At 38.5% G+C, this 27,442-nt stretch overlaps 1 protein-coding gene and 1 long non-coding RNA gene across 4 annotated transcripts; one reads left to right on the top strand and one right to left on the bottom strand.

The window, feature by feature from the left end:
• Positions 1–152: 152 nt before the first annotated feature.
• On the top strand, positions 153–16,443 carry LOC119485751. 3 transcript variants are annotated; one of them, XR_005206352.1, is made up of 5 exons: positions 153–956; positions 1,234–1,593; positions 2,742–2,850; positions 15,108–15,221; positions 15,458–16,443. It is a non-coding gene; the product is annotated as an uncharacterized LOC119485751 (long non-coding RNA). The 3 variants fall into 3 exon arrangements; XR_005206353.1 differs by having other exon boundaries at positions 153–1,593; positions 15,453–16,443; XR_005206351.1 differs by having other exon boundaries at positions 153–1,593.
• A 4,765-nt stretch (positions 16,444–21,208) lies between these two features.
• helt (helt bHLH transcription factor) lies at positions 21,209–25,631 on the bottom strand. Its single transcript, XM_037765487.1, has 4 exons — positions 24,725–25,631; positions 24,019–24,123; positions 23,763–23,859; positions 21,209–21,974 (listed from the first exon to the last, which is right to left on the bottom strand). The coding sequence occupies exons 1-4, from the start codon at positions 24,749–24,751 to the stop codon at positions 21,475–21,477; spliced, it is 729 nt and encodes a 242-aa protein (XP_037621415.1). The 5' UTR covers positions 24,752–25,631; the 3' UTR covers positions 21,209–21,474.
• Positions 25,632–27,442: the final 1,811 nt, after the last annotated feature.

The following is a 27,442-nucleotide window of genomic DNA, read 5'->3' on the forward strand; positions in this document are numbered from 1 at the left end:
GTCGCGATCACTGTTTCAACGGAATTGTGCTTGGGTCCATGTTTACTTCCTGTCAGCTGATGTTATTCACATACACTGTAACAGGAAACGAACTGGGACACATTTAGAATGTTTACAACTGTGAAATGATCTATAACGGTGTTGATGATAACCGTGATATTTCAAAATTAAATATTGATATTGTGTTAATAATACACATGTGGTGATGTCATGTAAATAATCCAGCACCTCTTAAATCATTTCATATATACAGTTATGGTTACAGACTCACTCCACCTCCTTACACTCGTAATATGAGACAAGATGCAAAATAAACAAAGTTGAATCTGACTGATAGCATTATTTAGTTGTTTTTTTTTAAATTTTCTATAGATATAGCAATAATATTGTTATTGTGAATTATTTTGGCTACGATAATCGTGAAAATCTGATATCTTGACAGCCCTAAACAGCTTTAACAATAGCTGCTCACATTAAATATATGTTGCGTTTGCTGTTTGAAACAGCTATTTCATAAAGGTGTATTAATATTTATGATTAGTGGAGGTGCTTCAGGTGAGATGGCCTGCCTCTGCTACAAATTACAACAGGAAAGCCTGAAATGAATCAACAATCATTTTGAATCTTTTAAATCATCTATCAAGCAAAAAACATCAAACATTCTTCTTAAACGTGAGGATCTGCTGCTTTTCTCTATTTAATATTATTGTTCTTTGGGTTTTGGATTGTGTGTTGATCAATTTGAAGTGAAGGGAACTTTATTCATCCATTTATTAAATAATAATAAAAAAAAATAATCAAGTGATTACTCGCTAATGAAAATAATTAATATTGCAGCCCCACATTACTGTTTCCCAAGTTAGATACAAAACAGACTTTTAATATTTACCGTTTGTATAATTTGACCATCACTGATAAAATGCTTATTAAACCATTTTGTTTTTACTTCACCAAAGGTGAGTGGATACATTTCTATTCTATTCTACCCTTCACATTTACACCCTCTGCTAACAAATAAATTAAAAGCACAAATATCTTCTCAATGTCACACACGCTGAGCCCAATGTAATGTCTTTATGCTCCTCTTGTCTCTGTTGAAACACGGTTTAAGATGATCTGAAAACCTTAAAGTAGATTAGTCTAAAAAAGCCTTAACACCTTTGATAAATCAATTTGTTTTGATGTGTGTTTCTCAGTGTGTGTGTGTGTGTGTGTGTGTGTGTGTGTTGTTAGTGTGCCTGACAATGCATCACTGACCCTTTGATTTGGGGATAAGTCGCTGCTTGTGCGTCCATCTTGATTTGATGGCCGGAGAGAGGGCTGATTGACCCCGTGACCTTTCTGTGTGGGGCGAAGCTCCTCGATGTCCGGAGCTCCTGTCAGCGGGTTAATGAGCGACGGCTGCTCGGGGCACGCTGGGCCTTGGCTAAGTGACCGGGCCGGATGACCACCCTCTGCTGTGACCCTCACGCTTCTCTACGGCCATCAGTTAAACACCCCCATCACCACCACCTCCACCACCGTGTTTCTCCTCCCTCGTCCTTCCTCTCCCCCCTCCCCAGAGTGAAGCTGCGACTCAGGACTTAAGCTCAGGTTTGTACAGCTGCTGCACAAGCTTTCACTGGTCGACAACGGAAATGTTCACTGCCCCATCGTCATGGCAGTTTGGGATGCAGCAATGCTCCTCCCAACACAGGCACACACACAAATGCCACATTATCTTATTTGAGTAAAAATGCAAACATCAATCAACCAATACAATCTCTGCAAACAAACTGTAATGCAAAGTCATTATCTGTGTTTTTGTACATGAAGGTAATTATCAAATGTTGGCATAACCATTCATTTTACCCCCATGTATACATTTACAAGCAGTATATGAACACCTTATGTATGGTTTATAACATTCTGTAATGTAGCTGTAAGCTGTTATAATAACCTTTAATTAAAGATGTAGCATTTATAACTGCAGACTTGAAGGCTTATTAGAAAGTGAATTAATTATTACTAATTACATTACTCATAATAAACCATCAATTCTGCAAGAGTACATGTTAATAAATTGTCATAAATGGCTTATTTCTGATCTGTAAATAAAAATGTATATGTGATTAATTAACCATCAAAAACAACACTTTATAAAGTATTGCTTATTAGGAAGTGGCACCCAATTTTGCAGTTTTTTAATGTTTTTTAAAAAATCAACATGTCCTGTATTTTATTCAAAGCAAAATGTAAATAACATACAATATAGTATAGTATAACTTTATTAGGGCCTCACTGAGATTAGAGTGTCCTAGCCAAAATAGCAGCACCACATAAAACATAGGGGTTAAAAAACATATTATGACATTATTATAATGAATAAGATAAAATATTAAAAGTATAATCAAGAAGATTAATAAGATAACAGAAAAAAACTATTACGAACTATTATGTACACTAGTATTATACTTATATTTCTTAATAATTCCAGTAAGGCCGCTGCTCCGACCCTTAAAAAAAAAAACCAGGCATTTCATTTTATACATTGTATTTGTCTTATTGTATTGTATATTGCATAAGTATTGGGGCTGTTTGGTCATCAGGAAGTTTACGAGGAGTTTACAGATTGTCAGTATGCAAAATGTTCTGCACCTACTGCAATACAAGTTCAAACTTTGCTTTTACCTTTTACTTGTAATCCCCATATACGTCTAAACGTTTCCTGATTGTATGAATTTGTCTTATTCTGTCAGCAGATATTCTTGGCCCGCGATGCAACAGGCTTGTTTCTTGCAGCACGTGAAGTCTTTGGGCCGCAGCTGAAAGCAGCCCATCCCAGTGTGGACGTTTGTTAAAGTGAACAGGGTAATGAATTTTAAACTGCTATAGTAACAGCTCTCAGACATGTGGTTTTAGTGTGTGAGCATGTGTGAGTGGGTGGGCGTGTGTGTGTGTGTGTGTGTGTGTGTGTGTGTGTGTGTGTGTGTGTGTGCGGTTGGGATTTGCGGTTGTGTCTGTGTCTATGTATTTTCTATGAATGTAGGGGATATGTGCATAAATGGAGGTGGGGGCAGGGAGTCAGCCTCTGTGTACGTGTGAGTGTATGTGCTGAGGATAAAGACCTAGCAAACCAGCCTGGCTTAGTTGACAGGTGACAAGGGTTGTTTTGAATGGGGATTTTGTAATACCAACAGTGAGGAAAAAGCCGGGGTACCAAGGGACTTCTGAAAAGAGAGAAAGAGGACTTTTCTTCTTCGCAGTGACGGAAGAGAGAATGGGCCGTGAAGGCTTCGAGGGACTTAAGGATCCCACTAATCAAACTGCTCCACCGTCTAGCGCACTCATTTTTATTCAAAACGTAGAAATGCTAAATCATTCCAATCGGATTGATCCCTGTGTCAGTGCCTGTGTGGTATTTTCATTCTCTTCTTTCCTCCGTGTCCTCAACTTTGACATATCAGTCAAGCAAGGACAGAGCTGTTACAAAGAGTACTGATCCAGAGGCAGCCTAATGGTTAAGAAGTGGCATTTTAAATGTTGTTTTTAAATTTGCATAAATTAACAGGCCCTCTCGAAACAAACCGCTTCAAATCGCTTCTTTAAACCATAGATTGTATATAAAAAGTGGACGTAGCCACCGTGACCTCACCCATCGGTTGTGGACTTGTTTTGAAGCCTTGCGTTTGGCATTTTGGCGGTCACCATCTCGGTTGTTTGGAGCCAGAAGTGTCCATATGTGGACGAGGTGGTGGAGAGAGCTCCGGCGGGACCAGGTACCGTTAGCATCATGGATGTATGAAGAGAACTGGATACAGCGTTGTAGATGGGCTCCCGTTCAAAGCATCCCCTGCTTTATGGTCTATATGACTCTAAGTGGGACCATAATTCACTAAATGAACATCATGCTGTGTTGAAGAAGACTTGAAACTAGTGATTGAGATCATAAACTCATGTTTACAATGTTTACTGAGGTAATAAATCAAGTGAGAAGTAGACTCATTTTCTCATAGACTTATATACAATCAGACTTTTTGCAACCAGAGGAGTCGCCCCCTGCTGGCTATTAGAATGAATGCAAGTTTAAGGCAATTCTGCATTGGCTTCACTTCTTAGACCCAGAGGTTTCCCGCTGGTTAAACACTTCAGTTGACATTGAAATATCAGAGATAGCTGAAGTGTCAGTTAACTCTGATATTTCAATAACTGATTGCTGATGTTCAAATTCAACAGACACTTCAACTGCTTTAAGCGCTTCAACTTTAACTACATCTCTCACACTGCAACTCACAGGCAAACAATTAATATTTAAGACTTTTTCATTTGTTTGTGGTGTTGGCAAGCACAGTTTTCAGCGTAAGCAGCCACACTTGAATTTTCTCAAGAAAATGTAACCTTTTCTGGTGAAACATTTTATTATAAAATGTTGAAGACATAACTGCCTTCACACATAAACAAGCACACACATTAACAAACTTCATTCACAACACTTTTCAAAAATCCTGGCAGAATTTATAGCAGCATATCTCAATATTTATTTTTCAATTAACTCAAATATCAATCAGTTTAGTTTAACCTGCAGTTTATTGGAAGTGTGGTTTTAATTTTGAAAATCTGTCTGTCTTGTCTTATCTTGTCTGGTCTGTGTGTGTGTGTGTGTGTGTGTGCGTGTGCGTGTGTGTGTGTGTGTGCGTGTGTGTGTGTGTGTGTGTGTGTGGTATCTGGGAGGCCTAATATCTGTCAGATTAATCTCAGTGGGCGGGGCTCACATGTTATGGTGACCTTTTTGCTACTGAATGTCTTCACACTGGACCTGTCTGCCTCTCTGCTATCAGCACCTGCATCTTGTCTCATTCAAAATGATTTTTTGCTGCATGTTACAGTCAACACCTTTGCAAAGTTTAATTTAACTTTAACTCAGTCTCTGGGTCCCCCCATAGAGCATGAAACAGTTTGTACAAATCTTATTCAAGGGTCACTCTGCCGGTTTTACACACATAGGTCAGTTTATTAGTAATGGGTCCAACAAACACAAAGATTTCATCCAGGAGGGAGCTTTTTGTATTCCATGCAGTGACGCAAGGGGACTGACAAAGCCTTAAATAATATGTTATTGTTTGCATTTTGTGAAATGTGAGACTATACGTTTTTGGATCTTGACCCAACATAATGAAGCGCAACGTTAAATTGCTTGCATTCAACTCCTTAACAGTTAACACCATCTAGGCATAGATACAGTATTTACCTTTTAACCCTGCTTATTCTTAATACTTTTTTTATGCTGAACAATCTTACCCATACTAACAATATACTTAGTTATAAGGAGTTAGCTCTGTGGTGGAAAGGTGACCTGAGCTCAGTGTTTACCTTATTTCCCCTAATGCATGCTGGGATATTCTCTGAGCCTCTTTTAGGAACAATGAGGTAAAGACAGCGAATAAATGATAAATGCACAGATTCATAATTGAATCACATAAAGAAATGTAATGTAAAAGGTGTTTATCAGTACATAAAACACATGCAGTACAGACACCATAGTTACAGTACGACAAACTAATGCCTAATTACTCTGTGCATGATAGCAATATACATAATGATTACATTTTACATTAACCTTTTGTGTTTCGTCAGCTCTGGCTTATCTACCTGTTGCTTGAGGTAAAAATAATAGTAATTGCAATATCAACCTTTTTTTACCTTCAAATATTTCTTTCTTTACTTCTGATCTTATTAAAACACAATATGTAGAAAAGTATAGATTTACCATAAACTGGGCGTCTTATGTAACTATGTCATGTGGGCAATGCATGACCAAAAATACATACATTTTCTTTGCCAAAATGTCATTTCACAGACTTACACAGGGACGTTCCTGTATTTCAAGGCCTAACTCGCTGCTCCACCTCTTATGAACTGTAAAAAATCCTAATAGATTTATTTGGGATTTGGGGGGTGTAGTGCTGCGTAAAAAATAACCAAACCAATCACAGATATAGAGCATATAAATATTCATTGTAATTCACCATATTTTACAGCTAGAGATCTTGAGCAGCAATTTATTCTGAAACATGTCATCACTTCAAAATCCTGTTTATAAGCAGTTCTAATGAAGTTAGAAAAAGTCATGAATTATTGAGCTGTTAAAACTATGTTACGTTCTTTGAGCAGTTAAAGAGGAAAATGACTGTATGAGTTGCTACATACAATCTAATCTGTTGGTTTTGCACAAAAATGCCTGCTATGCACATTTCTTTACATAATATTATTAATTCATACACACATTATGCACAGTTGCAGGGAAGGTTCAATGTTAATGATATTTTTCACTTGCCCAGTCGTGCAAATGGGTCAGAAATATCCATCTGCGAACCGCTTATCCCGTTAGGGGGCTGGAGCCGATCCCAGCTGACATTGGGCGAAGGCGGGGTACACCCTGGACTGGTCGCCAGTCCATCGCAGGGCTGACGCATAGAGACAGACAATCATTCACACTCACATTCACACCTACGGGCAATTTAGAGTCAACAATTAATCTAACCTGCATGTCTTTGGACTGTGGGAGGGAAACCGGAGAACCCGGCGAAAACCCACGCTAACACAGGGAGAACATGCAAACTCCACACAGAAGCCGGATTCAACCCTTTTGCTGTGAGGCGCCAGTGCTAACCACTGCACCACTAATTTTTGACTTGCCCTATACAAATAGTTTTATTTATAAGTAGTTATCAAATAACAACAAAGACCAAAGTTAATTGTCATGTTTACTCTTGAAATAAGTAAATTAATCTGGTTTCGCCCACATCATAATGTCACACAACTAAACTCCTGTTTATAATTGAAATTCTCGCTTTTTCTTCGGCTCATAAACTTTGTTTTTACCTGCCGTCATTTTCTCGCAAGTTCCTGATCGATACCGCGCATGTGCAACTCTCAATAGAGACGAGAATGAAGCGAGATGGCTCACTCCAGTCCTTAGCTACTTCTATCATCAACTCCAGAAAAAACTATCTTTTTAATTCTTTTTACCACTTGCCCAATAGGACTAGATTTACGAGCCCGACCTGGCATTTTACTTACCAATTCTTATTGTTGAGCCCTGAGTTGTGTGTTCACCTCAGCAACTGGACTAACATCAGAGTGGATTAGTGGCTGCAGTGAACAGAGAAATTGGTAATTGTATTTAAAAGGGACAAGTTTTTAGAGTTAAACACCCCCGCTGTGACCCAGCCTGTCCAACGGAGAGCATTTACCCAGGCAAACAGTGGCCTCCCCTCCACCCTCCACCTCCACCCCAACACACCCACCACAGCGCCTCGTAGCACCCCCAGGAATGAAAAGCGGAGCACTGACTCAACTCTCATCCTCTCCACCACTGTCCCAGATTAAATCATGAAATCATTTAGTGTTTGTGTGGTCTTCCCTGGCTGAGAGGAGAAAGGATGGACCGCGTAGAGAGAGAGAGAGGGAGAGAGGAGGGATCCAGCTCGAGTCAGTGTGTGGGAACCACATAGGGAGAAATCCCTGGCTGATCCTGGCCAAGACACTTTGTTTTTCTCCCCTCTGCTCCCACCCCTTCCCTCCCTCTCTTTCTCTCCATCCATTTTTGGGTTTTCATTTTTATTCATAGGGTGATCGGGGTGGAGGGAAGGGTGTCAAGAAAGCAGGGGGCAGTTTGTGTGTGTGTGTGTGTAGGAGGAAGGGATTGTTGGTCGGCTGATGCCAGTGGATGTAGGTGCAGGCCTCAGACCAGGCCTGCCAACAATAGCCACAGTGTTGTTTGGGTAGTTGCGTCCAGGACTCTTGGACATTCTTCCCATGTCAGTATAATCACTACTGGGAGGTAGCTCCATTACGGATTACCATATCATTAATAGTATCCATGACTTTTGTTCAAAGGCTACTTGTGTAATGTTGCCTTGTGGATGACGGCTAATCCGCTGAGCTGCAGCTGTAGGAAAGAAGAGGGGTAGATCCCACCATCAGTCTCTCTCTCTGCCTCACACACACACACATATATAGACACACTCACTGCTCCACACATGCTAACACATATAGAGGCATCTCTCTGTCCAGGCCCACGGGGATCAGGCCCCTGAAAGACAGATACAAACAACAGTCAAATACAAAGTTCCCCCCATAGAGAAAAAGAAACATCCATTCTACACTTCCCAACTGATCCCCTCCTTAAAGCCAAAGACCAACCCCCTGCCTCCCCCCTTTCTCTCCCCTTCTCCTCCCCTGTCCCTGCAGAGTTGGCTCTCGTCCTCCCGTTAAAGCCCCCCGCTCTTTAGCGCAGCCCTCCTCTCAGATGGTGGGCCAGATTAGGAGGGGAACAATAACAGTTTTCAATGTAAAATGTGCATCTTGTTAGTCCTTTTTCTCCTCCTCTCCTATCTTATGATGGGGAGAGAAAAGGAGAAGCGTAAGCGGCCATTCAGAAAGTTATCTGTGGGTGTCTTCTCCTCACAAACGCTGGCTTGTTCTGCGGCTGTTTTTAATCCTCCTATTTCTCAGTCTGAAACTCCACAACCGACACCCTATAGACCAGGGTTTCCATAGGCATTTCAGCTCAGCGTTCAGTTGGTATAACATTTTAAACAGGTGCATCTTTTTGCATTTTGTGCATTTTTTTCCAACACTACTTTGGAATGAAAACATAAAACTTCTTGGCACTCTCTCGTTAACTTGAAAGTTTTGAATTTGTTCTTACTTTATGATGATTTCATGAGTTGAAAAAGCTAAAATTTAATTCTCGTAGCAAGCCACTCATCATGATACAGATTTTCTTTTAGGATTCACTTCATTAATGGGTTTTGTCCACAGATAGCTGTAATAATATGTTTGTGCATTTGTTGTTATCTCTGTCAGACTGATAACATAATGGTTTAAAATTCTTATTTATTACACAGAGCAGAGGGAGAGTATCTGCAAATAGTGATATGATAATATCTTTATTTATATACCGTATTTTTACCCCATTATTCAGATACATTCAGATCATGTACTTTTGTTGTGATTAGTAGTGACATTGAAGGTTTTTTCTAGATTAATGTCTGATACCAAACAACGTAAAATTGTATCTGTCTGTTGAGATATTCACAGTTTGTCTGATCTCAGTTTGAATGGATCCCAGCCCCGCCTCGGGAAGCCTGAGAGTCACCCCCGATGTTGGCATGTTGGTAGGGCAGAGCTGCCAACTCTGAGTGCAGCAGATACGTCTGAATAATGCACTCTTGAGCCCTTGTTTGTTTTCCTAATGGGTGTTAATGTTGGGTATAAAAAAAACACTCCTTTGTGTGTATGTTGGCTCTGTTCTGATAGCGGGAGTTCAGAGGGGGCAGCTGGGCTAATATTCTGCAGCTAAGTCTTAGAAACAATATGAAAAATAGTGGGTCAAAATAATCTTAACTCAAGGTCCACTTAATATATTTTTGTACAGTTTTCATCTGCGTCTCACGGTCTCAGTGAACGGATATTAAAATTATAATATATTGTTTGCTAATAAATCATGGGATTGGGTAAAATGCTATTAAGCAGACGTTATATTAAGATTATTTTGTCATACTAATACTCATAACGTTCCCAATGTTATGAATTAACTTCCCCACTCAAATATGAAGAAAAATAAAATAGTTTGAATGAATTCATACATTTACCTGAAGATAGTTTTAGGTGATCACTGCTGGGAAGAATATAAACATAAACAACTCAATCACCTTTTGTAAAGTAGTCAGTCAATTCAAATTTATGACAACTGAAACCAGAGGATGAATTAATCTAATCTGCATTAGGTTTTGTGATGGATACTACAATGTCAGTACTGTCATTATGAAGTTTTAACATCAGCTCTTGGCAAATTGTGTTTTGTTATGTGTCTAGTTGGTAAAAGGGGCAACCAGAATTAATGTAGAAGTTTTAAATTGATTTTGAAAAGAAACTTTATTTAATTTTATGTATCGAAAAAATTAACTTAAAAAGACTTTATTTGAAGAAGGGGTGGAGCAATATACAAAACCGATAAAGAATATGTAATAGAAATGATAACTCTTTTCTATTTGTTCAACACCAGTCTAACAGGTTCAGACACTTGCAATGTTTGCAGTCTGGTCATTTTAATGAACCAAAGGTTAAAAGCAGCTTGTTTAATTTGGTAAACTGCACCAAGACAATTGAACTTTAACTAAAAACTGCTCTTAGATCCACATGCTGTGACCAGGGATAGAAAACAGGGTGTACGTTAGAATAAATAATGTCTCTTTTCATTATTATCAGAATTCAGAATATACACCGGTGGCCTTTAATACTGGCCATGTCAACACAGTGTCCCCAGTCTGATGTGCTGTTTATCTACATATATGTGGGAACATTTCTGTAGTTTTTATTTTTTTACTGTGCACAGGGATCCAATGTACTGTTAGAGGTTCTTTGTTTGTAGGTTAAAATAAGGCCTTTTATAATTCTTCTACACCTAAAATAAAGTTTCTTTTCAACACCAATTTAAAACTACTACACTTATTTTGGTTGCCTTTTTTCCAACTAGACACATAACAATTTACCAACAGCTGATGTTAAAACGTCATAAAAATCGCTGGTTTTCTGGCAGCTCAGTCCGTCTCATTTGATGACTGACTTGCTTTTTTTCAAACTGATTTACTGCCTTATGTGGTTGTTGTTCCATAGTCTGTGTTGTGCTGCATCATGTTCTTGGTGTCGGACATGGGTGCCCTGCTGTGAAGGTCACTGTGAGGTCACTGAGGGTATGACCGCTTCGTCCACCACCACGATGACCACTGACATATCACCAATCAGACTGTTAGGACACTGTGAAACCAAAAAGAAACACTCTTCAAATTTACAATATTGTTTCTTATTTTGAAAATCGCTGCATTCGTCTGTCAGTGTCTGTGCTCTTGGTGTGTGGACGTCTTTCTTTGGTTCTGCTTTATCGTCATTTATCCTTAAAAAAAAGAGCTCTTTCAGCTCAATTAAAAGCGTTCAGTCACACTATCAACATTCACACGAGAAAATATATTTGCTGGATCTCATTCAGTTTGATCGCATGCAGTCACTTGAAATGAAGTCTACGACCCTCACTGGCTGCCAATCTCATTTCTCCTTTATTTCTTTCTCTGGATTGGTTACTCAGATGGTGACCTCAGAGGGTGACCTGTGGCGCCCTGGGGTCCCCCCTCGCTGGCCCTACGCTGGCCCCGGACACAGCTAAATACGGAGGAGCGTCCGTCATCTCGCCGGACAAAAGGGCAAACATACCATGCTCGCCCCTCATGAGTCCAGCCAAGCGCACAGGGAGCACATTAGGACCTCTGGGTTTTATTTACCCTTTCTTTATCGCCCTGCAAAGAGTCGACCGGGGCGTCAAGTTTGTCAGGTGCCTCAGCTGTGACCGTCTGACCACATCACACACACACGGCCTTTCACATCCCCAAAGAGCTTCATGTTGCATTCTCCCGATTCACGTTGTCGGTTTTCATATTCTCCGTTCGCCACTGAAGCGTTATGTTTGAGAAAGATTCCTGGCAGGAATAAAACCAGCCTCAGTACAACCTAAAGGATTTCTCAAAGAAAACCTTCACACGTGAATGCAGCCTCACAAGCACGAGAGTGATTGAAGCTGAAAGGATAGCTCTCCTCATTGAATCCCAAGATGGGAATTCCAGTGCTGCTGGAGATCTTGAGCTCCACTTGCAGAATAGAGGAGAAAGAGGCGAGTTAAGTGTGTGATGCCGGGAAATAGAAAGTGAAGTGACGACAGACACGAGAGCTGTTCACTACTCGACGGGATAATTGATTTATTTCCATTTTGCTCTGCTTCTAGAAACGTCCTGCAGGATTTCACTCAAACTATGATTGACCAGGAACATAGAGACTGTTTTGATGAACACTTGTTGTATAATTTAAAGGACAGGTTCACCCAAATTACAAAAGAGCACATTATTTTTTCAATTACTCTGATGGTATCCAGCCATGCTGATAGTTTTGGTTTCATCTGCTCTATGCTTTTACTACTTTACTAAGGTAAAACTAAAAGTAGCAGTGTTGTAGCTCATGTCATCAAAGTGAAGCCTAACAGCTTTGCCCTCTGTTGTGTGGGTTTAATCTTTAGTAAGACATCATATTTTATAAGATCATCAAATGTTTTGTGTGAAAAGTATTAATCTGACAAATAAATCTAGCGGAGTAAAAATTACAATATTTCCCTCTAGTCGAAGTAGCATCAAATTGAAGTACTTCAAAACTGTACTTAAAGTACTATACTAGAGCAAATATATTTAGTTATTTTCCAGCATTGAGGATTTCTGCTTCTGTCCCGATTCAATGGAGGTGAATGAAATGCTGATTGTCTTCTTTTTTTTTTTTTTAATTGAAAAGCATCTCTTTCCAGTGGAAATGTTTGTGTTATTCTGAACTATTCACAGATTATGCTGTCAACCATTTTCATCGGGACTATTTCTTTGGTAGAAAGTAGTTCCAATGAAACGGTTGAAGTTAAGATGGAGACGTTCTGGGTTTTTATTTTTGGCAGTTTAAGCCAGAGAGGTTTAATTGTGTAACTAAAAGCTTTAGAGTACAGAACTAGAATGGCACTTGGAGAGCGCAGACCTCCGCCAAGGTGCCCGAGTACGATTCCCCCCCCCCCCCCCCCCCCCACCCACCCACCCACCCACCCCCTGCAGCTTGCGCCATCATCCACGTGTATTTTTGTTTATGTTGAGATCAGCTGCACGTAGCGGAGCATCGTAAAACACTTCATTCAAACTGGACAGAAACAAAATAAAACACACCTAAACCATCGTCTTTCCTCTTTCCAACAATCACCAAGTGTGCTTTGGTCGAACTAAACTGTAATTGCACCGAGTTTAGTGTGGAAAAACACAGAATCTACAGTTCTACTTAGATGCCATTGAAAATATTTGTATTCTAAATACTTCAGACCTGTTCGATATTGATAAATTTCAATTTCACATTTAAATTTGAATCATGTTGAGATGAGATGAGATGAGATGAGATGAGATGAGATAATCTTTTATTAGTCTCACAGCGGAGAATGTTAATAACAGAGGGTGATTTTATTCAAATTGCATTTCAGGTAATTGATCTTAAAAGCTCTCAGAAATGAACAGTAGCAAAACGAGCATATAGTCCTAATAAATCCAGACGTTTAAACTTACTTATTTAAAGCTGACTTTCAGTAAGTGCTTCAACTTAAAAGTAACTTATTGCTGTGTGTCACAATCATATCAGAGTTTCTATTGGCCCAGAGCTAACGTGGGTGGGAGTAATGGACACAATGTGCTGGTTTTATTGGTGTAAATGGTCCCCATCTGTAGATATGCACTTTTTAATACATTAATAATTTTTGATACAGCACAATTTTATAATTTATTGCAAATTATTTCCCAGACCCCCTGACAGAGTGCCACTGATCCCTGGGGATCCCCGGACCGGAGAATATTTTTAAAAGTTAGTTGTAATAATGTTTGATTTATATTTATCATATATTTGTTTTGAAAATCTTTGTGCCCCCAGTTAATGTTGTATTTTGTCAAACTTTTTTTTTAATTTTCTTTATCTCTCCTCTTTCTTCTTTAGCTACTTTATCTTATTTTTTATATATTTTATTATCGTATCGACACCTGCAGCAAAGCAAATTCCTTGTACTTGGTGAATGAAGTCTCATTCTGATACTGATATTGAAAAAGATGATGTAATGTTTTATATCTATAAGTCACATGACTGATAATGGTCTGTAGCTACAGTATATAAGGAAACCAGAAACAAGAGAGTCAGAGTCATGAAAACAAAAGCATAAATGTTGCAAGAACAATTTTGAAATTGAATTTCTGATCTTGATTTTTCTAAATGTATGCAAAATTAGGTAAATATCTTTATTAAGGGTTCTTTAATTTAACATATTCTTCAAAATATGAATAATTTATTGATGTTGTCCGACTTAATGCCATTAGTCTTTAACAAAAAGGCCTTAAATCATAAATTATGCCACTCTATTGGAGACGTCTTGTGAAATTACTCACACAGTGTTGTTGTTATATTTGTCTCCTCTTTACTCCCTTTATAAACACACACAGGAACTGGAATGTATGGCGCTCTTTGTCTAACTACCATGCAAAATCACCTGATTTATCTCGAGCACTTTCCGATGTCACACTGTCTGTGCTCGTGACAAAAGTGCCCCTTGTTGTGGCACACCATGATAACCAAACCCACCCTCACAGAGCTCACAGCGCCACATTTAAAACACGCTCTCTCAACCTTTTGTCCCCCGAAAAACAAAGAGCTGCACTTTCTCTTGGCAAATGATGCCTTAATTGTGCAAGTTAACAAGCTTGCTCTTTTTTTCCCATGAATAACAAAGAGTTTGGTCCCAGTTTGTTTCTTTTTGTTTGTTAATTTTTTTGTTTCTTTAACTCTTTTTCTATAGTGTGTTGTTGCACGCTTGTTGGACTGTTCCCATGCTGCCTCCATATTTCTCAAATTGTCTGCGGCTGCGGCGGCCGACGTGCTCTAACACGAGAAAAACTTAACAAAACAACAGAAGAAGACAAAGAGCAAGTGACTGAAATGATGGTCCACAGTGGGATATTCTGTACAGTATTCATTATGTTTTCATTTATTGTCGGAGATGTCTTTGACCCTGCTCTCGTTCCTTTAAAAACACTGCTTCTTTTATCACTCTATTCATTTTTGGCTCAAATATCTCAGTTCTAAATGGAGGTAGTGTTGAATGGGACATCGCCATGGATTTGCATAATCTGATGGCATTGCTGGTGAGCACATGGAGGGTTGTGCCAAGTGCAAAAAGGTGAAGCCCTCATCCCTTAGCAGGGGGCAGAGAAGACTGTGAAAAAGCCAATTTCATATCTGATACTTTCAGTGTAACGTCACTTTTTTTAGCATGCCTGGGCAAAATACAAAAAAACGTCTAGAAAATATTTCCTTTCTGCTCCTCATCAGACCAAATATTGTCTTTTTTGTGTCAGTTTCAGTGATGTGCTCTCACTCCCAGACAATCCAAAGGCATTGATATGTGTGCTGTTTTCTTTTCTCCTAACAGACTCCATTCATGTCTGTCTCTCTCCTTACAGTGCCCGTCTTTCTTCAGACATCGCTGGTGCCAAGGCAGTAGGATGGCTGCCTCTCTCTGATGGGAAACTGTTGCTCATGTGCTCTGGGTTGGCTGCCAAGTTTTGGCATTATTGGTAAGAGGAGGGGGGGGAGAGGAGGGAGGAGGAGGGGGAGGTGTACAGAAAGGGGGCCCTTTAAACCCTGTGAGATAGTGCTATCTGTTGTGGGAATGATCTTCATCCCTTTCCCCCCTTTTCCAAACACTCCCTCTATCTCTCACTGTTTCTCTCCCTCTCTTCTTCTGTCTCCCCCTCCCTCCCTCCCTCCTCTCCTCTGCTCTGTGTCTCCGTCTTTTCATGCTGGAGATCAGACGACCGTCCTGAGGTGAGCCGGCAGAGATCCGATGGAGGACTTTGATTACCAACCAGCCCTGACTGTTGGGTTTCTCACAGCGTCTTCTTTGGCTTCGCTCCCAAAGCTCGACCGTACCCCTCCTTCACACACACACACGGGCAACACAAACACACTACACCGGGGTAAAGGAAAGAGATTTGCTGTTGCACTCTCAGAAGCTTAGCTAACCGTCTAAGCCTGACTTTGGTGCTCATACGGGTGCAAAGATCAAAACAGGAGCTCTCAGACACTTAATGGGTGGGTCCCTCTTTGGGAGACAGCAGCCAACCGTTTGCACTTGTGACCCCTTAAAGGTAACAGTTCGACATTTTGGGAAATACTCTTAATTCACGACAGATGGATGAGAGGATTGATAGTCAGTAGGCTATACAGTTGTAGACGCTTAGCATAAAGACTGGAAGCAGGGGGCAACAGCTAGCTGTCCGAAGGTAACAAAAACTGCCTACCAGCACCTTTAATGCCCATTAATAAATCTTAATATCTCACTTATTTACAAAAAACAATGTGTAAAAATCATAATTGTTTTATGGGGGGGTTTTGTGTCAGACTATTTAAGTTGCTATTCCCAGCCAAGTAACAGACAGACACATAACATCCTGCAAATTATCACTTTTTTGTCGTTTTTGTACAGATTGAACGAACAAGATATAACCTATTAGATTGTGAGTTGGGTGCTTTCACAAGACAACATTTAGTCCTTTTTAATCGAACTCTGGTGCGGTTTGTTGAGCCCGTTGTACACGACCCTCAATAAATTATTTTCTTTTTGGTCCACTTTAATTTGTGCTCTGTGAAAACGAACCAGACTAAATATAAAATAAACCAAAAGTATAAATTTCACTCTGTTTCGGACTAGCCAACCTAGCACCTTAGAGGTGCTGGTAGGCAGATCTTGTGACTTTTGGATAGAGCCAGGCTAGCTGTTGCCCCTGCTTCCAGTCTTTGTGCTAAGCTAAGCCAATCAGTTGCTGGCTGTAGCTTCATATTTAATGGATAGAGAGTGATCTTCTCATCTAAGTCTTGACAAGAAAACAAATAAGCGTATTCCTCATAATGTCCAAAATATTCCTTTAAAATGAAGAGATGTGTCATCACGGGTTGTGGCCTCGGTGTGGACATGAGCAATGAGCCGTTTTCCTTCTCAGATTGTTTCATTTGAAGGATTTTAGAGGCCTGAAGTACCCAGTCTTTAAAAAGAAAAAAGTATAATTTGAAAAAGTATCGGAAAATAATAAACAGAGTTCTGCTTTTGCATCCCATTTATCATCACTGTTCAATATCTCCATCTTATTAAATCATAAATCTGTCTGAAAAACCTTCTTCTTAACACAGGAAAAAAAATCTGCAGGTACAGGGAGAAAATACTTGAAACAAACTGACTTACTTTGGGGAAAAAAGTAGAAATATCTCACGGCACTTGCAAATGTCATCTTGTTAAGACTGTAGGGACTCCAGTTACAAGCAAAAATGACTCGGTAAGGAGATGATTATTTCCAGTGACCCCTGAGATTAATGGTGGGGATCCTTTGGGTGAGAAAAAAACTGAAGCACAATATAGAGGAAACAATTTATTTATAATATTTCTAACAATGTTATAGAAATTAAAATGTTTACCTTTATCAGTTAAACAATTTAGCCAGTTATTTACATACTTTCAGTGTCTAATTTGTAAACTGTTACTGTGAAGTTGCATTGCAGAAATTAAGCTGTGTATGCTTTCTGTTTCCAGAGGAAGAAGAAGAATTTAGATCTTTTACCAAAATACCTACATAGCAATACTATACTATATAGTATAAAATACTCCAATACAGGTAAAAGTTCTCCATTCAAAATGTCACTTCAGTGAAAGTACTAAAGTGTTATCAGCAAAATGTGCTTAAAGTATCAAAAGTAAAATGCAGAATCAGTGTGTTTATTGTTATATATATTATATAATATTGTATTATTTGATTATTATTATTACTGGTGCATTTTAATGTTGTAGTTGGTCGAGGTGGAGCGAATTTTACATAGCCTACTGTTGAGTCACTTCATCCATAAAAATGCATCATATTTTATAAACTGATTATATGTTTTGTTTGTAAAATCTTAATCTGCAAAGTAACTAATAACTTCAACTGTCAGATAAATGTATGGAGTAAAATGTACAATATTTTCCCTCTGAAATTTAGTGCTTAAAATGGAAATACTCAAGTAAAAGTACAAGTACCTCAAAATTGTACTTGAGTAAATCTACTTAGTTACTTTCCACTTTCTTGCTACATATGAAACCAGATTAACAGTAAAGACTTATTTTCAGAAAATTATTCCACATAAAATAAACCATGTTGCACTTGCTAGAAACGTGTGAAAACATTATTTTATGGAGACCAATATTAATTTTTCATTAAATGTATTTTTTTTCCCCTTTTCTTTTCTTGAAAAGCCCCTTTAGATCCTGTAAGATTAGATCAACTTTATTGATCCCACACAGGGAAAGTCAGATGTTACTGCAGCAGCAGAAGTACAAGAACAGACACATAGATAACTTTTAAAAACTAGAACACAACATTATAAGCATCTGCTATATACAAATTAATTACAGATACTGACTACTATATACACTAACATGAACTGTATTGGGACCAAAGTAGTCACAAATAAGAAGTGCAAGTTGCAATAAATAATTAAATACAAAGATTCCAATAAAAGGAACGGTGGGTATTGATTGTCTTATGTCTGCAGATAGAAGTGCAGCTTTAAATACAGTTATTGCACTATAACAATTAATAAATAAATCAACCCAGAACAACTGTTTATTGTAAATGGATGCACAAGGCTTCTCAAAATAGTACAACTTATTTACCGTTTTGTTTTGATTAATTGATAAGAGTTATTTTACATCTATAATATACATAAATATGAGAGAACAATAATGTCTTAAACTTATTCCCATCGTCGTCCCTCTTTCCATACGCTGATAAAACTTGTTTTTATCCCCTCATAAACTTGCCCGACTTCAGTTCAGCTCATCACAGTTAAAGAGTGAACTGCGTTTTCCTTTGACATCCCAGTGATGAATAATTTCTCTAAAGATCGGATTGTTAATGTTCAGCATGTGATATTAATGCGAAAGACAAACATTCTCAAAGTGAAGCTTTACCACTGCGGCTCAGTTTACATGACAATAAATGGTTTGGAGTCCCTTTTTATCCGTGCTCATTTTATTATTATTCATGCGATGTGCTAAATCTTTCTCATCTGGCTGAACATGAGTCTTTTTTTTCCTGTGTTTAGAGTCAGGATTTAAACCAATATTGGAGCTGTAGGGATCCAAGTATTCCTTCAAAGCCTTTCCTCTTTTATCGCATTGTCACGTTTCCATCTGCGTGAACACTTGTCTTGCATTTCTTTCATTTGCTCTCTTGTTGCTTGTCTTTTTGGTCAGAGGCTGGTTAATGTGGGTTTATCCAACCATCCATGCGGTTAATGTGGGCTTATCCATGCATCTGTACCCATCCACCCAGAAAGGATTCTTCCATCCATCATATCTGTCCCTATACGTGTCAACAAACACATGAGGACACCTACAGCACACCTTGCTTGTTGGTGTCTTACAGTAAGGTAAGACATTATCGCCTAAGATGGCACCGGAGAGAGGTATGTGTAATGATTTCTTTGAAGGAAAACTGGGAGGTAAAAGTGTTTTCTTGAACTCCTCTCAGAGAGAAACTTGGATTTCATGGTGTTGATTATTTTTCTTCGCAATCACTCAAGGATAAAGCACAAGAGACGCAGAAGATTGCTCCCCTTTCAGATGCACCACAATGGGGCTCCTTGGTTTTTAAAAAAAAAGAAAAACAAAAAGGAGTTTTCTCCCCTGCTCCTTTTTTTTTAACTTCTCCTTTGTACAATCCAACACTATACGACTTACTTAAACAAAGACAGAAGGAGCCTGGAAGCAGTTTAATGCATTTATTGAAGCTCTGTGGTCACATATAGCAGACACAAGGTTGGCAAAAACAATTCTCTTTTGATCAGAGTAATTCCTTATTCAGTGGGAGCAAAAGAGCTCTTTCTATCAGTAACTTCACCAATATGGCTTTCCTCTATAGAGAGTGAGGGAAAGATCTCACTGATGTAATGTAATGCTGCACTTAGATTCAGTGTTTGAATGAAGAAACAACACATTTTACATATAAACAAGTGCCACATTTTAGCCTGGGTTGGCTCCGTCTTCCCTGCATAACGTCCCTCTTTACTCCTGATGAATAGTCAACCTCATTTCCCTAAACAGATGGAAATAGTCAAACTTGGCTAAAGTTCAGAAGGAAGACATTAACTTTTATCTTGTTTGGGCATTATAACTCTTTAAGGGTCCTAGAAATGGAACTTTTCTTTCCAAATACATCACTTCTGTTTCCTTTATTATGGAACTGTGTACCTTTTCTTGTATGCAAATCTTTATTTTCCATTATTAGTTCCAGAACTGTTTTTGTATTCAATCACAGATTTGAATGTTAAGGAAGGGGGAGTGTTGGGTGAGTCAATGGTTTTGTTAACTGCAGGTTTGTTTAAGTCCGGAGCGGGTGGCCCAGTGGGAGTCAGGCTCATGTCTGCCTCCTGGAAACCTGCTGTGACACCCAGTAAACCCATTAAACCCACAGATCATCTGTGTGGACTAGACTAGTGGTAGATAGTACACAAATACAGTAGTGAGCCTTTTGGAGCTTTTCATAGTTTGAGCCCAGTCAGCCTTGTTGTCCAAATGATTCACTTTACCATCAAAAACAAGTACAGTCCTGATTTACTTTTATTTCATTAAAAAGATATCTAAGTTCTTGTTTAGATGTTAGTTTGTTTCTGTATATTTCTCATCAATAATTTGTAGGCCAAAATCAAGTTGCACTTGGAAATCTCTCTCTCTCTCTCTCTCTCTCTCTCTATCTATCTATCTATCTATCTCCCTCTCTCTCTCTCTATATATATATATATATATATATATATATATCCCTCTCTCTCTCTCTCCCTCTCTCTCTCTCTCTATTTATCTCTCTCTCTATCTCTCTCTCTCTCTCTTTCAATCTCTCTCTCTCTCTTCCTCTCTCTCTCTCTCTCTCTTTCTCTCTCTCTCCCTCCCTCTCTCTCTCTCTCCCTCTCTTTCTCTCTCTCTCTCTCTCTCTCTCTCTCTCTCTCTCTCTCTCTTTCTCTTCTCATTATTATCTTTATTCCTCCTCTTGTTATTTTGGAGATCTGTGGATTTTTATGCACTATAGAGCGTCACAATAAACTGAGAAGGAAGACATTAACTTTTATCTTGTTTTGGCATTATAACTCTTTGAGGTCCTAGAAATGCAACTTTTCTTTCCAAACACATCACTTCTGTTTCCTTTATTATGGAACTGCGTGCCTTGTATGAAAATCTATATATTCCATTATGATTAATGATCACAAAACAGGCTGGATTTTTAGTCAGAAATATTTATTCACAACATGTACAAAGATCTATTTCCCATCATTCACAAATATATAAATAAAGGAGATCTGTGGATTTTTACCCACTATAGAGCGTCACAATAAACTGAGTGTAAATGATCACAAACAGGCTGAACTAGAATTAGAATTAGAATTAGAATTAGAATTAGAATTAGAATTAGAATTAGAATTAGAATTAGAATTAGAACATCTTTCACAAAGTTGCACTTGGAAATATTTCTCTCTCTCTCTCTCTCTCTCTCTCTCTCTCTCTCTCTCTCTTCTCATCCTTGATTTTGCTTTTGTCGGTACTTTATTCCTCCAGGAAGGTAACAGAATTGTAATTTCTTGTTATTTTGGAGATATTTTTACACTAGTGCGTCAGATAAACGATAGTATAAATGATCACAAAACAGGCTGAATTTTTAGTCAGAAATATTTATTCACAAGATGTACTGTACAAGATCTATTTCCATCATTCACAAAAATATATAAATAAAATCAAATAGCAACAACTATTTACATTGCGTGTTGCGCACTGTGCAAACTAAACGTGTTGGCGTGCGTGTGACCGATGAAGTTGAAGTAGTGGTGATCGAGTCCCTGCACCTGTGACAGGTATCCACCGTGCTGCTGCTGTGTGTGTGTGTGCGCAGAGAGAGGAGGCATGGTTGATGGGTAGGAGATGGTCGGGCTGCGGGTCGAGCCGTGCCAGGAGAAGTGTCCAGGTGGACTCTGCTGGAACAGGGAGTCAGACGGACTGTGGTGGCTTTGGTGCTCCGGAGAGGAGGAGTGCAGCTGGCTGAGGTAGTCACACGGTTCTGGCATCGAGCAGCCCACAGAGCCGAACACAGGCTCGGTGATCACACGAGATTTAGACTGCAAGAAGGCGAGGATCCGCGCGTACTTGATGTCTTTGGTTTCAGCCCTGTCCTCTGTGGTCAGGTAGTGCACCAGGTTCTTCATGCACTCGTGGTATCCGTAGTGGAAGTAGTTTGCAAACTCAGCCAGCAGTTCACCTGGAATGAATCAAAAGCAAGCAGCGATTAGAGTCAGAGACAGATGAGAGTTGACTATTTTAATCTATTTTCCTTTCCTATATTGGTCTTAACGCTCTTATTATTTTAATGTCCTGTTGGTTTTAAGTTGATCTTAGTGTTTTATTGTGTTGTTTTTATGTTTTTGTGAATAATTGTACAGCACTTTGGTCAACTTTTGTTGTTTTTAAATGTGCTTTATAAATAAATTTGGATTGGATTGGATAAGAGATGATAAACAAGTCTGACGCACAGTAGTTTTTGTGCGTAAAGCTTGACTTCCAACAATAAATGTATCTTCATACACTCGTGGTATCCATAGTGGAAGTAGTTTGCAAACTCAGCCAGCAGTTCACCTGGAATGAATGAATCAAAAGCAAGCAGCTATTACATTACCACCCCCTGCAGATGAGAGTTGACTATTTTAATCCTTTTTCCTTTCCTATTATGATTATATGTTTTGTTTGTAAAGTCTTATTCTGCAAAGTAACTAGTAACTTCAACTGTCAGATAAATGTAGTGGAGTAAAAAGTACAATGTTTTCCCTCTGAAATTTAGTGCTTGAAATGGAAATACTCAAGTAAAAGTACAAGTACCTCAAAATTGTACTTGAGTAAATCTACTTAGTTACTTTCCACTTTCTTGCTACATGTGAAACCAGATTAACAGTAAAGACTTATTTTCAGAAAATTATTCCACATAAAATAAACCATGTTGCCCTTGCTAGAAACGTGTGAAAACATTATTTTATGGAGACCAATATTAATTTTGCATTAAATGTATTTAATTTATTTTTCCTTTTCTTTTCTTGAAAAGAAAACGTTCTTTATATTTTAATGTCCTGTTGGTTTTTAAGTTGGTCTTCGTGTTTTATTTTGTTGTTTTTATGTTTTTATGTATAATTGTACAGCACTTTGGTCAACTTTTGTTGTTTTTTAAATGTGCTTTATAAATAAATTTGGATTGGATTGGATAAGAAATGATAAACAAGTTTGACGCACAGTAGTTTTTGTGCGTAAAGCTGGACTTGCAACACAAATTTATACATATAAGTTTGGTAAAACTAAAAAGTACATAAATACACAAATAACTCAGAGTTGTACCTAATTGGCAAGATACATAAAAGAGCACATAGTGCATAAGATAAAAACGAATAAAAGAATATAAAAGTATGAGTTAAAAGAAAAAAAATTAAAAGGATAATAAAAACAATCAAAAGACAAGTGAAGTGCAGCATTTGATCAATTAAGAAAAGCGTCTGAGAACAGTTTTTGGTCTTGAGTCTAGATGGCCACTGTTGGTGCATCTTTGATCTAATCTGGAAGTTTGTTCCACAGTTGAGCAGCTAAAAGCAGCCTCACCATGTTTCCTTCTCACCTTGGGTACTACTAATACATGTTTTCCCAGTGACCTTAGAGGTCTAGTAGGTGTGTACTGCTGAAGCATATCTGAGAGGTAATTTGGAACTACCCCCTTTAGTGATTTGTAAATAAGCAGTAGTGTTTTAAAGACAATTCTGTGACTTACTGGGAGCCAGTGCAGGAAGAAATGATAAACAAGTTTGAAGCGAGAGTAGTTTTTGGTGCGTAAAGCTGGACTTGCAACAACAAATATGTACATATAAGTTAGGTAAAACTAAAAAGTAAATAAATGTACAAATAACTCAGAGTTTTACCGAATTGGAACTGTAGAAGTTTCCATACAGTCTATTAACAGAAATGTGGGATCTGGGTGCGTAAAGTGTTGGAGCTCCGTGGAAAGTTGACTCACCTTTTTCTCTTCCTCGGGGGAAATCCGCTGAGTGGAGAGCTCTCAGGTACTGGACTGTCATTTCCAAGATTTCAGCTTTTTCCAGTTTTCCAGAGTTCTACCAAATATAAAAAAATCCAATTTTAGAAAATGTTTGACCACACATATTACATTGTTAAACATTGGCTGAGAAACGTTTTCTTGCTTAAGTATCAATATTGTAAAGTGGATAAAATATCTCTGACAGAAAATATATATATAACAAATTGTACAATACCTGTTTTGCCAGAGCCATTGGTACAGTTTTTCCTAATTCATTAAGGCAGCGATTGATGCGGTCCCTTCTTCGTTTCTCAATGACTTTGTGAGAGATGGGAGTTCTCTGTGAAAACATGGAGAGAGAGGCAACATGAGCACAAACACAGATCATATGATACACCTTATTTACAGAAATACGAACATAAAACAGCCAGGAAGGTGTGAATAAAAAGAAAATGCAGCGACGAAATAGAAAATATAATGAAATATATTGGAAAGTTGATGGTGAGATGTATAGAATAACTCCAGGAGAGTTGCGCGCGCGCTGTGCTGCTCCAGAGCGCGCGGCGAACACCTGCGCGCTCCGAGCAGATTCCATAACTCTGACGTCTTATTACAAAGGTTTGAAACCTCTTTTAGCAAATTTAGCAAAGCATAAATGTTTTTTAACCCAATCAATTCCAATCTAATATCCCATAACTGTCAGATTGTACACCAAAAAGCGCGCCATAGTTATCCTATAACGCGCGCAACAGACAGAGATGGTGTTGGACAATAGATTCCACCTCCATTAGCATGAAAATTACTCCAAGTTGTGGTCAAACTATATTCGATGTAAATACTGAAATGCAAAATTCCATAAAGGGACTCAAAAGTGTTAAAAAGTGTTGCCAAAATAGTTCAGTCCTGGTAATAGCAGAGCAGAGCGCATGAAGAGCGCGTACCTTTCTGTCTTTCATTTTAGATGCCATCGACGAATGTCTGACAAATCTTCTTGAAAAATCAGTTCAGCTGGAAAGTAGTGTTGCTCTGGCAGTAGATGAAGCAGAACTGAGGTTTGAGGATGGAAAAGATGGTCCTTATAAAGGGGATCATCCAAAGGGACTCTGGCATTCATGGTTGTAAATTATTCCATTGGAGGGATTATAGAGCCATGCATTTGTTGGGTAAAATGTGTGCGTTTAGGATCAGTTAAAGAAATAGTAAAAAAATCTAAAGCCATGGGCTAGCAGGGGGGCAAACTTTGCTTTTGTTAATCCACGTGGCTGTTTGAAAAGACACGTGATTACTTTTGGAATATTATTTGCATAGTAACAAACCCAGGCGGGAAATAAGAAGTGAGCGCACTGAAAACAAAAACCCTCTTTTCTTCCATCTCCAAACTCGCGTTTCTCACACGATCGCCTGTTTACAAATCCCCAGCAAGCGATCTTAACTCTCATGGTCCGAGTTTTAAAGGCCTGTCCAGTGTCATTAGAGTAATTAAGTAAGCCTTTAATAGGCTGTTCCGCCAAGTTCAGGGGAGACCTTTTGGAGACGGAGTCCCCCCCGTTTGTTCTCGGCGTTTCTCACACGACTTGCTGACACGTCCATCTTTTATGAGAGATGGCAAGCTTTTTGTTTACATTCTTTATTTTTTTTTTGTTGGGAGTCCTCGGCAGGTGTGTGATTAGCCCTGGCACACGAGCGCGTCGTCTGCGTCAGAGCGAGCGTCTCCAAGCAGCAGCCTCTCTGGCACACGAGGGTTTATACCCACCACTGGAGACTCTTTGGAGAGGCTCAATTTGTATCCTATTATCCTATAAGAAAAAATGTCTATTCAAGTAGAATGAATAGTTTTCATTGGGCCTAAATTTTAATAATGCTGTGTGAAAGAGAGGGTGAGAAATAAAGAAAGAATGCAGCTGGTGTTGAACGCGCACCTGCAAGATGGGTAGCCTTGGAGACCTCTATTCATTTGCCTAATTTCGGTCAACTTAACAAACTTTGGGAGAAATTATACTGCCATTGTTATGAGGGGTGAAGCTTTCTGATCGAATTAACAGCATGTTTTGATCCGGTAAATGTCATTATAGAAAGAAAGAAACAATCGCGTTTAAAGGGGCTCTGGGTATAATGCGCCAAGTGGAGACGCCAAAGCGCAAACTTGCACAAAGGGGTGCTAGTATAAATGCCACAGGGGGACTTTTGTACCCTCACATTGCTCAAGTTTTTACCCCCCCAAACAAAGGGCATTATTTTATACTTGAATACATTTCATACAATACAATTGGCTGTTTTTTCTTCAAACATATTTTCACAGCAAGGTTTTAACAACAGGTTTATTGTGTGCGCCTCCTTCACACATTCAAACAAGCTCTCATGCGCCAAAACTGTTTCTCTCTGATTCTTTTTTTTTTTTTTTGTCACTGTTTTAATCTCGAAACTTTCACCGTGCTTGGATATATTTGATCCTGTGAGCGTTTGTCGAAGAATAAAAAGCAAGAAAAGGCTCACAAGACATCTGAAGTGTTTGGAGAGTTTTTTCAGAGCACCATGGAGAGAAAAGCGCGAGCGAGCTGCACGAGGGCATAAAATCCAATTACTTCACTGTGTGCAGTTTTAACACTTTTTATGTGTTTGTTCTTTGGGGACTTGTGTGCTGATGCTTTTTTTAAACAAACTGAATTAAACACTGGAAGTTTTTGCTGACCGACTCTTTAAGTGTTGCGTCAGAACGAGGCCAAATGATGCGTCAGGATTTATTGTACTATACTGTGATGTGAAAACATGTATTTCTGTGTTCAAATATTTAGTTGATATACAAAGCTGCAGGGATGCATGCAGGCAATCTGCATGGAAAAAAAAAATATCAACAACAGAAAATAAGAGTACAGAAGCTTGAATGAACATAATCCCAATAATGGAGAATAAATAATAATAAAAAAGAATTAATGGGCAACACAGAGAGGTCATAAAGTGCCATATTTCCTGGCTGACAAAAATCAGATTTTTTTTTATTTATTTTGTATATATTCACATTTATAGGTTCCTCCGAGTAAAATACTACAAGCCACTATATAGCCACATTTTTACTATTTTTATCTTTTGGCAACCACAAATGTGCCATTATTGATATGATTTAAAATAATTTGAGAGTAGTTGTTTTAAGAGCAACATTATTGCTTATATACTGTATACATAATAATATTACATTAGGCCTACTGCTCGAATTGGACTGAGTTTTTCAGAATGGTTGCAATCTTTGTGCATGTGTAGGACAAACTAGTATTTGCATTATTTATACATTTGTATTATATATCTTGATTGCATTGATCTAATCAGCCCTTATAGACACTAATGTGCATTATGGTACAGTAGAATATTTAATAGCATAATGAGTCACTGCTGTATACTCAACCTATTAATTAAGAGGTATTAATTTTAATGAAAATAACTACAATAATGTATAGGTTATTAAAGGATGCAGCATAACTACAAAAAAAGCACGTTAGTGACAATATGATGTAACAGGAAATACATGAGCTGTAAGGATTAGGCTTCACTGATATGAGACCATAGAAATACTGTGAGCATTATGTTTCCTGCAGATAGATCTGCTGGCCACAGCTCCTGAGTTGACTGGTATATGAATCCATTTTACTTTCAATTTTGGCATTTTT

The sequence above is a fragment of the Sebastes umbrosus genome, chromosome 3 (assembly GCF_015220745.1).
Source record: "Sebastes umbrosus isolate fSebUmb1 chromosome 3, fSebUmb1.pri, whole genome shotgun sequence".
NCBI lineage: Eukaryota > Metazoa > Chordata > Actinopteri > Perciformes > Sebastidae > Sebastes > Sebastes umbrosus.

Coding starts and splice junctions, on each gene's coding strand:
- helt (XM_037765487.1), bottom strand. CDS start 24,751: ATGGCATCTAAAATGAAAGACAGAAAG. Junction 24,124..24,724: donor CTAAAATGAAAGACAGAAAG/GTACGCGCTCTT, acceptor ATGTTTTCACAG/AGAACTCCCATCTCTCACAA. Junction 21,975..23,762: donor CCCCCGAGGAAGAGAAAAAG/GTGAGTCAACTT, acceptor GATTCATTCCAG/GTGAACTGCTGGCTGAGTTT.